The 14,413-nt window shown below is 38.2% G+C and overlaps 1 protein-coding gene across 3 annotated transcripts in view; it reads right to left on the minus strand.

Annotated features, from left to right (window-relative positions):
- The window catches only part of LOC124171357 (Down syndrome cell adhesion molecule-like protein Dscam2), a 500,071-nt gene that overhangs the window by 51,927 nt on the left and 433,731 nt on the right, over positions 1-14,413 (minus strand). For all 3 annotated transcript variants that reach the window (XM_046550521.1, XM_046550522.1, XM_046550520.1), the window contains 3 exons: positions 13,346-13,501; positions 7,496-7,786; positions 2,966-3,244 (listed from right to left, as the gene is read on the minus strand). In XM_046550521.1, the coding sequence (XP_046406477.1) occupies positions 2,966-3,244; positions 7,496-7,786; positions 13,346-13,501 (726 nt within the window). The remainder of the gene's footprint in view (positions 1-2,965; positions 3,245-7,495; positions 7,787-13,345; positions 13,502-14,413) is intronic.

Below are 14,413 nucleotides of genomic sequence, written 5' to 3' on the forward strand. Positions count from 1 at the left end.
TTGATTACACATGTTAATATTACAATATAAGTCCTCTTAAGCCATTGACTTGTCAGAACGTGCTTGTATAGGCAAAAATAGTTAGTTAGAGGAAAGAGCATTTTTTGATAATGCACAATTGATATGTTCTCTTTTTATGAAGAAAATTGAACTAAATAGCATACTTCCATTTAATAAAACTCATATAGTAAGAATCAAAATACAATTCTAATGAATTTCTCCTTAAAATTTAATTTAATTGTGATATTTTTGCTAGGTTTAAAATTAAGAATTACTAGGTTTTCAATTATGAATTGCCATTTTTTGATAAAAAATAGTAGTAGGTATTTAAATTTAGGGTGCGTCGACGGCTAGGTCATGTCGCACCATTACTATGCCATTTAATTCCAAAACTTATATAAAAAGAAAGCCACTGTATATCTTGAATTCGCAAAATGAGTGAGCCTAATTAAATTTTATTAAAAATGCTTATTTCCTTGAAGAACCGAAATGTATAATTTATGTTGGTAGGGTGGTCTCCTAAAAGAGATTCATGGTCTCCCCCAAGATTAATCCGTCTCCGCGCGTCGCGGTACTTATCACAATCTATCAGGATATGTCGAATACTTAACGGGCACCTACAATCATCACATTGGGGGGTTCTTTCTCTTCAGTAAAGAGATAGTCATGGGTCAAAGGGCTGTGCCCTATCCTCCACCGTGTGAGTACTACCTCCTCTCTCCAATTGCTCCGGAAAGAGCAACGCTGGGGCCACGCTGCTGCCAGGAGGGCCACGATGGTGCCAGGAGGGCCACGCTGCTGTTACGACCTTGATGACACGGAGTTTGTTATTATTCAGAGTCCTTCACGACTCCCTCCACTGTTCTAGTACCGCATTTCTGAGTGAGGCTCTTAGACCCTCGTAGGGAACTAGGGTCAACGCAAACTCTTCTCATTCCAGGCCGGCTATCCCCTCATGTCTTGATAAAAAATACACTTTAAAATGAGTTTTAAAAAAGTACCGGTAACGGTACTTGAAGAGGTGATAACGTGAAAATTCAAAATAGGCTTTGTTTAGTATGCGATCAAATGAGATCCAATAAAAATTAGGGCTTTATATCGTGGTATTTTATTTGTAATCTCTGAAAAGTCGTTTTTGATGCACCACAAAAGTCGGTGCTCAAGTCACGAACTTTCAGTCCCACACTCCATTTTAGCAGCTGCTACAGTATTTTTGACTCATAGGTCCAGGGTCGATTTAATATGGCTCTCCGCTGCTAAGCCACGAATAAATGGAGATGCGAAAAATTTTTGGAGCGTCAATGGAATTCGCATGCCAGTGACAGTTAGTTGAGCGGAAGAGCTGGCCCTCCCTAACCCAGAAAGTGTGAAATTCTCACGTCCATAGCTAAACTTGTGGGCCTAAATCTAAAATCAAGTTGATGTCACAAAGAACGAACACTTTTTAAGATCTACAACCGGGTCCGACAATGAGGACATCATTAAAATGTGAGTTGATTTTTGTATAAAGGTACATAAAATTTTCTGGTAATCAACATGTTTAGCCCATAAACAGGAATTAAAAATATCAGCTCAGCATTTATTATTTTATTCGAGTTAAAGCATGCGACAAATGGTTCTGGTCCTGGTGAGGGCGGGTGATTTTTCCCGAACTAAGCACTTGTTGTGAAAAATGATGCATATTTAGTATTTTATTCAACCCATGATTTGCATTTGGATTGCACCGTCTAGCATCGATGATTTTTCAATCGTCCATGGGATTCGAACAGAATTTCCAATTATGTCTCTTCTTTCGGATGTCTAGCTCTCTAACCTCTCTTATCCTTCCACAGCGCTCCTCAAATGATACTACTGAAATTCATGAAAAGCAAGGACTAGACTAGAGAAAATTTACGAATTATTATCATCTTGATTATTCAATATATTTTAGATGTGTGAGTGATAGGCTCTGAAATTTCTATTTGTTAAGTGTGTATTATCAGATCATATTCATTAATGTGAATATTATAAAATTTCTAAATGTATTATAAAATGGATTAGTGATGAAGTAAGATCTGATGCTTTTTAGGCGAATATAGTCAAAGAAGGCTATTCGGGCTTCAAGCCGGGTGGTCTCTCAGCTGAAAGCCATCCGGAGGCCGAATAGCCTTCTTTGGATGAATGATACGAGTTTCAATTAATGTATACCTGTTTTTGTGCTGGTTTTCCAGATGCAATACATGCGTTATATGTATCAAATTTCATAAAATTATCTGTATGTTTTAAAGTTGGTGTGTGTTTGGATTTGTATTTTGGTGGTAGAAAAAAATGCAGTGAATGCGTGGTGTATTACAATTAAAATATATAATGGTTATTTTGTGTTTCCTTTAGATACTAATTTCATACCTTGGGATCTCGGGCTACTAGTAAAGATGGTAAACGTACATTCATTAATATAGCTTCATTGCCTTACGATGGATTGGTTCAAATGGAAGGTGTTTTGGGTTTAAATTTGACTGCAGTTGTTAGATTTTAAGTAGGTATGAGTCTTTCCCACTTTATTTCGATTTCGATTCCTAACACGATTCCGATTCTATCGTTTCTTGTTTATATCTACAGGTGGAATATTGGTTTGTCAGTAGTATTGCTGTCATTAAAATTCAGGAATGGAATGGAACCAAATACCAAAGACAATTAAGTGGCCCAAAAGGTATATATATGAAAAGTTGTGAATTAATATTATAGTAATTAATCCTCAGCTTTAGCAAAATAATAAACACATTAACTGTTACAGACATAAAGTGGTAATTTAAAAATGTACAATAGACAATGGCTCAGGTGTGTGGCTTTAGGCTTTTGATTCCGATTCCGTACCTGAGAATCGGCTGGATCGAGAATCGACATTTGGAATCGACTCATCCCTACTTTTTACTTATGACTCTCACCAGAATCGGTCGGCTTCCCACACTGGATCGTGCAAACTCACCTTGGACGACTAGGTGGTGCGTGATGACGTCACGGCCGTGCTCGTTCCACACGCGGCACGTGTAGTCGCCGTCGTCGGCGCGTTGCACGTTGGGCAGGAAGAGGGCGCCGTCGGGGGCGAGTTGGGCGCGGGGGCGGCGGCTGCCCACGGGCGCCTCCCCCGCCAGCCACTGCCGCTGCGGTGATGGGACTCCCACGGCGCGGCACGGCAAACGAACGTCGCGACGCCAGGCCACGGCCACCGAGCCGCCGAAAGACGCCACCGCCGCAGCCACTGCACCTACGGGTGTGGAAGGAGAGTTGAGTGACCGTCACCTGCTCAAGACCAATGCTTGATCTCAGCCGGAACGAGGGACTTTTTTGATGAAGTACAAACTTTGATGAAGCCAAAATTTCAGTAAATATGTAGAAGTCTTTCCAAATTGGGGAGCTTGGCATCCTGATGCTAATGGTTGCGGGTTCGAATATCATGGGGATTGGGTTGGCGTATGGCTAGAGTGTTGACTTCCCACCCCGTTGACTTGGGTTCAAATCCTGGAGGTGGCAGAGAATTTCCAGAGGATGCCAATCTCCGCTTGAATGTTAGGTGGAGGACAGTTCAAGCTCAACACTCCGCCCGTCGGATGGTACGCTAAGCCATGGTCCCCTTGGCGCCTTTCGTTAAGAGCAGACCAATGCCGACACCGGATTACTGTCCACTCTTCCTCATCTACCCTTCCTTCATGGAGCAAATGACCTCAGCTGTCGGTCAGCTCCTTTAAATACCAGTACCGGCTCAATTACTGTGAATTTTATGTCGTAAGTTGTACCATGGCTTTAAATTACAACTTTAAATAATTCAACGTTAAAATTATTCCATTTAAAGTCCTCCATACACAACTAGTTGCCACCAATCGCTATATTTCGATATTGATATAATATAAAAATTGTGTTTTAAGTTTCTAACCAATAACAGCTCAATGATGTTAAAATGAAGTATTAACGTATGTTTAATGTCAAAATCCGACGAGGGAGTTATTTTTTGAAAATCTTGTGGTTTAACTGAGCTGGTTCCGTTCCGGTACCTTTTTTTTAGAAATAGAGTTTCCTTCAAGACACCTTTGAAAGGGCTTCCGCCAGGTCTAATGTGTCAGCATGCACGATAGTAATTCTTAGAGTCGATAGCTTATTATCAAATAACTCTGAGGGCCATTATGCAAGGAGTATGAAAATTCAAACATCAAGACAAAAATATTTATGGAAAGTATAAAGAATGCTAATGGAAGCAGAGAACACACATTATATGAATGAGCACATCAATATTACTATATTTTTATAAGTATATTATTATAAAGGTGTCTGTACCAACAAGTCGGGGTGAAACACTCCTAAAATCTTTTTGAAGATAATTTAAACACTGTGACATGTAGCAATTTTGATGGCCCATTATGTAGAAAGGCTCATAATTGTAGATGTAATGAAAGGCCCCTACGTAGAAAGAGAAATCGTGCTCTTTTGGGCTTCATTGGTCACCTTAATGTTTCTATTTTATTCATTAATAATATTTTTATTATTATTTTTACTTGATATGTAAATATTTGCAAGAACCGTCCATATATGTATTCGGTGATGGAATATGGCACTAATATAGCAAATTCTTACTCAAAATATTTGAATTGCGGACGCAATGTGTATTCGGAGGCTTCAGTTGATACGGTAAATTATAAATTCAACACATTATTTGTGTAAACGTAGTAATACGGCACTTTACGTAAGTATTAGTTGACTGAGTATAAAGGCTATGACTCCGAGTCCGATGAAATCCTCTTGGAACACCTATCAATAGAATATCGCGTTCTTGTTATCAGATCTTTGTGGGCACTGACATTTGGTTAGTACGAAACTCATGCGCTAACGATATCGTTTGGGATTAGCTCCATACCCTCAGTATCATTGCCTTCATGAGTGAAATGCCTGAATATGAGTTATTCGAAGGGATAGTTAACAATTTCCAAGTTAGCATTGCTCAAAATAAAGAAAATTTGCTCATAAAAGAAACAAAGTCGTTTATAATGCATTTAAACAAACAAAAATTCCAGCCATACCTAGCGCATTTCTGGAAACCATCAGATACTTCGCTGTAGGAATACATCTTTTTAAATTATAAGCTCATGAATGTCTCCACAATTTTCTTTGATGTGATTAAGCATAGTATTATTTGCATAATATCTTCATAGTTAATTTATCATTTAGTGATTGTTTCATTACTTTTGGAAAAATTGTAAATTAGGTGCTGAATGCCTCCACAAAACACTAAGGTCGGAGTAAAGTTTTTGAGATGGATCAGTAGTTCACCGTTAGGTCACAGAATGGGATACCGGATTGATTTCCGTTAACACACATCTAAATGCATGGATTACTTGTGCATAGATCCATCAAATAGCGCATGTCTGGTGCAGGCAGCCATAGGTAAGGGAATACGAGATTGAAGGCGAGTGTCATGAATGTTTACCGCGGATGATTTCAATTCAAAAAACATGGAATAGTGCAGCGTATGCTGTATGGAGACGGCAATTCAAATCGATAATATTTGCCAAGGGAATCCACCGGTATCATCAGTATCACATTTACTGAATTTCATCATTGAGTTTAACCACTGGAAATATCAAATAAAGCTCGCTCTAATTAGTAAATTCACATTTCTACCTGCATTTTTGAGAACTTCTCTTGGCATCAAAACCGATACTTGCCTCCCTCGAACTTATTGTTTTTGATCTTCTACTTGGAAATCGAAAATTGGGAATAATTTCAATCTGGAGCGAGCGTTTTGATGAGGCATATTTGCTTTATTAGTGTTACAAACGGCTGAAAGAGCCACGTTACTCAACCGGCACACAAATTGCCTGGCTCAAGGAGCTAATGCGGTGAAACTTTATCAAAACGTCAACTGGTTGTAAAAAAAAGATCGGAAGTGCGGAGAAAAGCTTTTTACCTGGAAAGAGAAATTTTCACTTCGATGATCAGAGAAAAGAGATTGTAGATAAGGCGCTGGGGTGAGAAATTAAAAATCTTAACGATAGCAACTATTTCGTGAGTATTAAAAGGAATCCTTTTCAAGATTTAACCTAGATTAACGTGATAACTAATGAGCCAATGCTCGTCATCTCCGATTTTTATTATAGCATCAACGATTCCTACACCTGAAAAGAATGATCACCGAACTAGAGATTTGGGGATGAAACAGTTAACTGTTCAAGACTAATTAGTCGACTTTAAGGCATCATGATAAATTTTCATTTAAAGCTGACATTTAGTAGTGACGAAAAATATTCTTCAATTTTTATCAAAGTGGGTTGATTGTTGGAGATAGGTGATCTTTTCACAGACGCATGTAAAACAAGCCCTGAAGACAATGAAGACAATGTACTGTCTCCATTACACTTTCTTCAATGCTAACGACATTCTTTCTCCATTTACGAACGTGGCACCAACAATTTTGCCTGACTACCCACATTAACAGAATAATACTCACAAGTACTTCCATCAAGTTTATGTCAATAGTTAGCAACTTAAAAAATAACTACCAGAGTATGTTTTGTCGTCTTGAAATTAATGAAAGAGTGGCATATACATACTTTTTTTTACCAAAAACACTCTGAATCTCTTTCTTATTTCTCAGTTATTTTTAAGAGCACAAATTAATTCAAATAAAATTACTCAGGCATATTTTATTTGTAAGTAATAATTTATTAGTCCAAAATACAGCGCAAATACTAACAATTCGTAATTTATCAGGTATATCTATATAATAATTGCAGTATATTTGGTTTTCGGGCCTACTACATCCAGATCCAATTATTCATAATGCACAAAAAATCGTAGGGCTCTATTTCTATGCTCTTCCCTCACAATAATACTAGAGAATAATATTAACCTTTGACAATAAGATCCAACGCAAATAATGCACATACTCTTTTAGCGTTGATAAATCAAATTCGGGCTTAATTTCGCAATACTTTTGTGATGCCTTAGAGCAAATCCAAAATGAATAACAATAAATAAAATACCAGGGGCAGCACTGCGTTACCAATGAAAATTTACGAAGAGAATTTTGACTTTTATATGAAATACGTCACGTAATATTCTGATGAGCATTCACAAATGAAAAGACGAATCCGTTGACTTCCACTGATTTATTTTCTTGCTACGACATGTTTCGATCCATAGAGTTCATTTAAAAGTACCTTTTCAAGTACCTTCAAGTACCTAACATGTCGTACCAAGAAATAAATCAGTGGAAGTCAACGAAGTCGTCTTTTTATTTGTGAATATCAACTTCCGCATTGTTGAGCCCGATACCATTGAACTCATGAGCATTCCCTGCAAACATATTGAGATTATAATGCTGGTAGGCGCTAAAGCCGGTAAATGCGGTTTACTACTAACTTGCCACGTGGGCGGCGGTGAAAGTCCCGCTAACTTAGCCATGGGTATTAAGGAAGTTGGAGGAGAAGGCAGTGGACCGTGCACGCGGATATCCAAAAGGGCTTACCTTGAGGCGTGGGCGAGGCGGAAGCGACCGGTGTACTTTGACCCTCGCCCACTTTGGTGAACGCCGTCACCCAGAACTCGTAGCGAGCGCGGCGCTTCAACTCCGTCACCTCCATCTCGAGGTGCGGCGTGTGCAGGGCACGAGAGTCCACAGGACGGCCCGCCTCCACGCCGCGCACGTACAGGCCGTACTCGACCACGTGGCCGTTGGGTTGCTTGGGCGGCATCCACGCCACGAGCACGCTGTCCGCGGACATGGGAAGGGCCTTAATGGCGGCCGGTGGACCAGGAACTGACCGGAAGGAAGTGAAGGAAACGTTAGGACATGACGGGGATGTCGGAAGAAATGACCGAGTCACATGATAGTCTAAGGAATAATCTTCCACTATACTTCATCACGAAATCTCGGCACTATTTCCGGGCTTTATCACCCTGTAAGTGCACCTAATCTAGTTATGTAGAGTAGCCATACGTCCCGGTATTGCTTGGACAGTCCCGGTTAAGACCGCTTTTGAGGGCGTTCCGTCGGTTTCCGGTAATTCTCCACAATACCTGGTTTCGTGCAAAAATTATGGGAAAATATTTTTTAATAGCGTCTTTTAACAGAAAGCATAACACAATACGGCAATATGAGTTTAGAGTCTAGTTAGTCAAAGAAAAAAAAATTATAATTTCATCTTAGCTTCGATTTTACAAACCCGTTTCCATGACTCTTCCACACCTCCCTCTATCCGGTACTACTAGGTACAGTAAGATGTCCCGGTCTAGTCCAAATAATGTCTGGCAACCCAATCGTAATGGCATGTGAAAATTATTGCTATAATGACGTTATAGCGATGTGACGATATTGACATGCTTCGAATTATTAAAAAAATACTATATAAAACGTCAGACATTTACAAAATTAATTTTTTTTATCCATTAGAAATAAATAAACCGGACTGAACTGTGTCGCTCCCTATCATTGCGATCACCGAAAACACAAATATAAAGGTTTAACTAGAACTAAAACTTCTTTATCGCAGTATTCCCAAAGGCCAGTCCAAAATCAGTAACGTTACTGGAAGAAAGTGCACCGATAGAGTACAGATCACGTGCGCCTGATTCGAAGATCTTCCACGGCATACAATAGCTGGTCGTTTAAAACGAGGTTCAATTGCAAAGCCACAATAAGGCCATTAAATGCAAATGTGGTGCCCGAGCTTCCCGATTTCTCCTGTGGCAGCAAACAGCGTAAAGTATTAAGCATGTCAATCGACGCTAACATATTGAAAAGGCATGAGTGGATTGCAGCAAGCATATTCCAAAGGCCAATTGCAATGGACATTAAAATCTAAGGAACCGGTTTTTCGGCTAACGAAAGCCAACCATCTGCTCCCCGAAGACAGCTGCCAAATCAATAGGGAATCGCCATCCGTGACGCAGTTTCCATATTTTCACTCCATTTGTTATTATCCTTTCAAAATAAATATTTAATTTGTGCGAATATTCAGCGCATTGTATTCTATCTAACATGAGTAGGGAGGCCGATTCTTCTCCGCCTGCGATGACGTCGACTTATGGTTGCGAGGACGAACATTATAGAAACTTGATAGTTGGTGAGACCGATTGGGCAAAATAAAGTGACGTCAAAAGAGATCGTGCGGGACTGCTGCGTAAATGCCATATCGATCGTTGTGTCGCCAAATTTGTATCGACTACCGTAATTGGCAATTCAAACAGCGCGCCGCAGTGGTGTGATCGTTCGATAACATGTCACACAGTGTTAAGAAAAGGAAGTATATACAGTAGGTAAATCTGAATTAAGTGAGCCTTATATTGCTTTAGAAAATATAATTATCAAAAAAATTAAATTTTTAACTCAGCGGCGGTGACATTTATACTTTAAAAAACTACCGTGGAAGAATTTGACGAAGGGTTGAATGGTATCGTACAACAAAAAATCGGAACCATTTTTCTGACGCCTTACTTTTGAACCCTTTTTTCCGCAGTCCAAAATACAGTTTCTATTGTAGCATATGAATCAACCGATAACTTGATAGTTTGAGCAAAAGTAATTAAAAATCTGAATTTACAATCACTGTGTAGTTTTACATCATCATGGATTTAGTAAGTCTTTTTGCGATGAGAAAGTTCATTTCATGAAAATACAGAATTGAATGAGCTGGCATATCACATTCTTTTTCTGTAGATAGTGACCTGTAACATATATACACACACTAATTTCAGTATAAATTTATATTTCATTGCACTTTTATACAGTGAAAGGCTATCAAAATTATTTCTTGATGGATAATAAAGGGGTTATAATGGATATGCAAAAGCAATCGCTCTAATAGTATGGGCTGGGCATGCCGCAGTTTATGATTCGGTGACCGCAGGACGAGGAATTTAGCATGAAGGTGCAATAAAGGAGGATGCAAAGCAAAAGAGTACGAAGAATTATCAAGGGGGAAGTTTTCAAAAGTATTAGTGATAAGTAAAATTGAAAGTATGAAATAACAGAGGAAAATGAGGACAGAAGCAAGGAAATATATGAAGAAGCAAAGGAGAAGCAAAGGTAGTTTCAAGCGAAGAATGACAGATTCTGGTAAGACATTTGTAAAATATAATAGTAATAAGCTGGTAAATCATAGACACTTCGGACAAGCTTAATTACCTGAGTATCCAATTATTAACTCTCTACCCTCATTGCCAACATGAGACCAACTGTTAATGTACTTATATCGCACTTTACAATTTTCCTGCGACAGTAAAAATGATTCACAGGAATGAAAATTTTTAAGTTATTATTACGCTGAAAATATCGTTTAAAGTGCTTTCAATCAGGTGAATAAACGCCTCCTTGGAAAGATTTACTTGATTTATAAAGTATATACACGAATTTTTTTGGAGTTTTTACGATGGTTTTTTTTACGAAAATTGATCCATCTTCGAGAAGAGGCAAGGCAATCCCGCAATTGATGAACAGAATCGAAAGTTCAAATTTGAACTCCAAGGTCTCAATTCCAGATGCAGGTCGATAGGGAAATTTCCATGGGTATGGAGCGATCATTTAGTCAGGAGAGGAAATTGCTGCATGAGCAGCATTAATTATGTCCAGCCATTCGCCAACGGTAGAGTCAGTTGAATGATAGAATGACTCCGCCCGACCTGACCCTCATCCCGGAACTAACGCAATGATAGCTAATGACTAAATATAAAAAGGATGACGACAATAGTGCACAAGCTTTCACTCAGGTTTCTTCCTTTTTATTGCGGAGATATGGTTGAGAAAAACGTACCTTGAGAGGTTGAAGACAAAAAATAAAGCGCCAAATATTCCAGAAATAAATAAATGCTAAGAAAAGTAATCATCCCATAAATGAAAAATTATATATTAAATAAAATAACTTTGTTTTATTCCACACTTTATTTAAAATAGCACGACCCGAATTTCAGCATCTAATGCTATCATAAAAAAACTGATAATAGCATTAGATGCTGAAACCCGGGTCGTGCTATTAAAAATAAAGTGTGGAATTAAACAAAGTTATTTTATATAATCTATAATGAAGCAATTCCACAAAGTAACGCCTGAGACCGTGTCTTATATTAAATGATAACTTATTTTAACAATAACACTTTGAACACAGTTGGAACTATTCGCACCATTTGAACTTAGTTTTTCATTAAATAATTTAATTACAATAATCTAATTAACTTCATTAACGCCTATTTCAATGCTGACCCGAGATTTTTTTAATCATCTGGATGATTATGACAGACTAATTCTGCCAAATCTCCGAAGAAATGGATCTCATCGTAACTCGAGAACGTTTTAATCCTCAACCTGCATTAAAATAACCATTGTGTTTACATTACTATAGAAGGCTCCATTAAGGAGCAGTTGCCGTTTTACTGTGAAACTGTTCTCCACGCATTGATTCGCACCTCAACTTTAGTCAGTAGTAGCGCAAGGATCGGTAGATGTGATTGTATTTGGCTTTGCATTCCCTTCAAAACTCCGTATGAAACAAACTGTCGTGGCGCAGTGGCTGCGGTGTTCGATTTCTACCTTGAGGTTCTAAATTTGAGTCTCGTCTGCGGGACTTTCTTTAATATTTCTTCCTACTTTTCCTTTTAAATAATCCTGCTTTTAACAATTATTTTCATGATTATCACAGAAATTTTCATTTTTTTCTGTGCGAGGATTTTTTGTGCTCATCTGGCATCTGATGTTTTCCCAATTTTTCTCTGTGAATTTTTTTATTTCCTTGTGGCAACACGACGGATTTTTAAGATAAACAAGTACTTGGATTCCTTTTATATTGCAGTACGGGTTTGTGGACTCTTAAAATTCAAGCCTAGTTTTCAAATCGTTGGTAAAGAACCGTTGAATTCCAGATAGACTGAGCCAGGGAAGGGATGGGATCTTACTCCGGAGTTGGGGACGGTCAACCATCTTTTCACTCAGCGAGCTGTCACTTATCTAACAACAGGCTCGAGAGTAGCGTCTCGTTAGAAAAATTTTCTTTTCCCATCAGGAAAACTATCAATTTTAATCATCATAGAATATAGCTTTTTCGGTCACGTTCTTTATACTCCGCAGGGTGTTAAAAGTTCAACTAATAACTAACTCCTATACGGAAATTAGGCATAAACGGTAAGAATTAGTCTACAATATCATATTGCAAAATAAAAGGAAACCAAATAGATGTGTATCTTAATAATGCGTCGTGTTCCGACACGAAAATGAAATATTACAAAGAAAGCTTCCGTGTGAAAAAATGGGAAATCATCAGCCGTCGCGTTGCAAGTGAACAAAAGCATTTCATCGCCCAAAATTAAAATTTTCAGTGAAAATCATGAATATAACTTTGAACAGTTGATTGAAACAAAATAAAATGTAGAAGAAAATCATGAACAAAAATTACCACGGATGGTAATGGAACATGAAACTTCAGAATCGTATTCAACGTCGTAACCACTAAACCGCATTTACAAGTACTTCCACATCGCTTTGAAGGGAGTAAATTTCACTGGTAAATTTTTATTTCCTTTTTTAGCGATTAGATATGAAATTGAGAAACTATTAGAATTGAAATATCATTTGAGTCAATGAAATGGAAAAATTTCACGTCTCAAAAAGAGAATTTTAATTTCGTCGACTTCAATGATGGAACAAGGATAAATCTGCTGAGTTTTTACCGTCAAAATTTAACAGAAAATAGATTTTGATTCGTATCCTACGATTTTTCTTAAGCACTAGGGGATGGCTAATGAAACATTTAGAGTTGGACATTCCCATTGAACGAAGCACCGTCATGCATTGGCCTCGCCTCCGCTTCATATTGTCCTGGGTTCGATTTCAGGAGTCATATAAAGTCATGATACGCGGCTAGCATGTTCTATTAAAATATTTTTTAAAGAAAAGTTGAACCAATCTAAGGGAAACTAACACATTTGTTCAAATTTTTTGACAGAAAGTTAAATTGATAGGATTTGCGTGAGCTACCGACAATGATGTGATGACTTATAGATCAAATGATAATGACTAAAGCTTCTAATTAAATAAATATTATAAATGTGAAATGAGACTCATCTAGCTCATTCTGCCGTAAATTTATAATAAAATATTTCAAAAATCTAATGAGAGGCTCAAGAATTCATTTGCTATGAAAGATTTTAGTGAAAGCTCATAAGAACCAGAACTGAAGAACAGGGGCTGTGGACTTCTGGGAGTTTTCAACGCGCGGCGCCATCGTAGAAGTTACTGATGCGTACATTGCGTGGCTTAAGACAGAAGAAGAAGGATTATCACGGAATAAAGGCATTTAAGTGTCTCTCGGTGCGTCCCAACAACTTGTACCATCTTCCTTGGTCCGACAGTGGATGGCAGTTGATCGGACTCCGTCGCCGACGCGTGTGAAGGCCAGCACTTGGATGGAGTAGTTGGTGTACTTGAGGAGGCCATGCAGATCCGTGCTAAGCGATGGCGTCATCTTTGTGAGCGAATCCGTGTGATCTGAAAAGATAAAAGGGATAAGTTTTGTTAGGAATAATTGCAGGCCTTCCCGTTGTATTGTATCGCGGAAAGTTATGCGGGATTTGTACCGGGTCAGTTTCTCCATCAGGGCCGACGTGTCGTCCATCGTCATCGTCATCGTCATCTGATAAGGATGGAAATCTCGAATAACCTTCCACGAAGTCTTATCAGATCTGGTTTTATTGGCCAGGTTCGGCCATCTTGACCGGTAGAGCTCAACTGTTTTAGTAAATTGAACACTTTAAGAGAATCCATCATTCCCGTTAAACCAGTATTTTTTTCGTGACTAATTCCTCGTTTGAAATATGCGATACCATGCTGAAATATTCACGGTATACACAGAAAACCATTCTCAACATTTAACTGTTTCTCAAACTTGAAAAAAAAAGTACATCCTCTGAGATGAAATTTTTACATTTACGATGCCAGCAAACGTAGACAGCGGTCAACTCCATATTTCCATGTAACATCAATATGAGAAAGAAATATTTAAACAATTAATTTGTCACAGAAAAATACAACCGATCCAGAAGAGAAATATGCATCCTCTTAGCGTAACAGTGACTCACCAATCCGAAGTGAAAATTATTTTTGTTGCTGTATACCATGAAGTCTAAAAAGATAATAAGATGGATAATAATGGTGGACACTGAAGAATAATATTCAGTGTCCCACATGTATGGATGAAATGAATTGGCTGATGTCATGGAAAGATATTCTGATTTGATATTCCTTTGGACTTTGCAACCATGTCAACTTATCTAAAAAACACCATTACAGAATGAATTACTTTGACAAAAGGGTTGCATTACATCGTGAAAGACCTAAAATATTTTTTATGAGCAGAAGTCCGAAAGAAAGAAACCGGCAAGAGTAACTTTCAGTTACTCT

The sequence above is a fragment of the Ischnura elegans genome, chromosome X (genome assembly GCF_921293095.1).
Source record: "Ischnura elegans chromosome X, ioIscEleg1.1, whole genome shotgun sequence".
Lineage (NCBI taxonomy): Eukaryota > Metazoa > Arthropoda > Insecta > Odonata > Coenagrionidae > Ischnura > Ischnura elegans.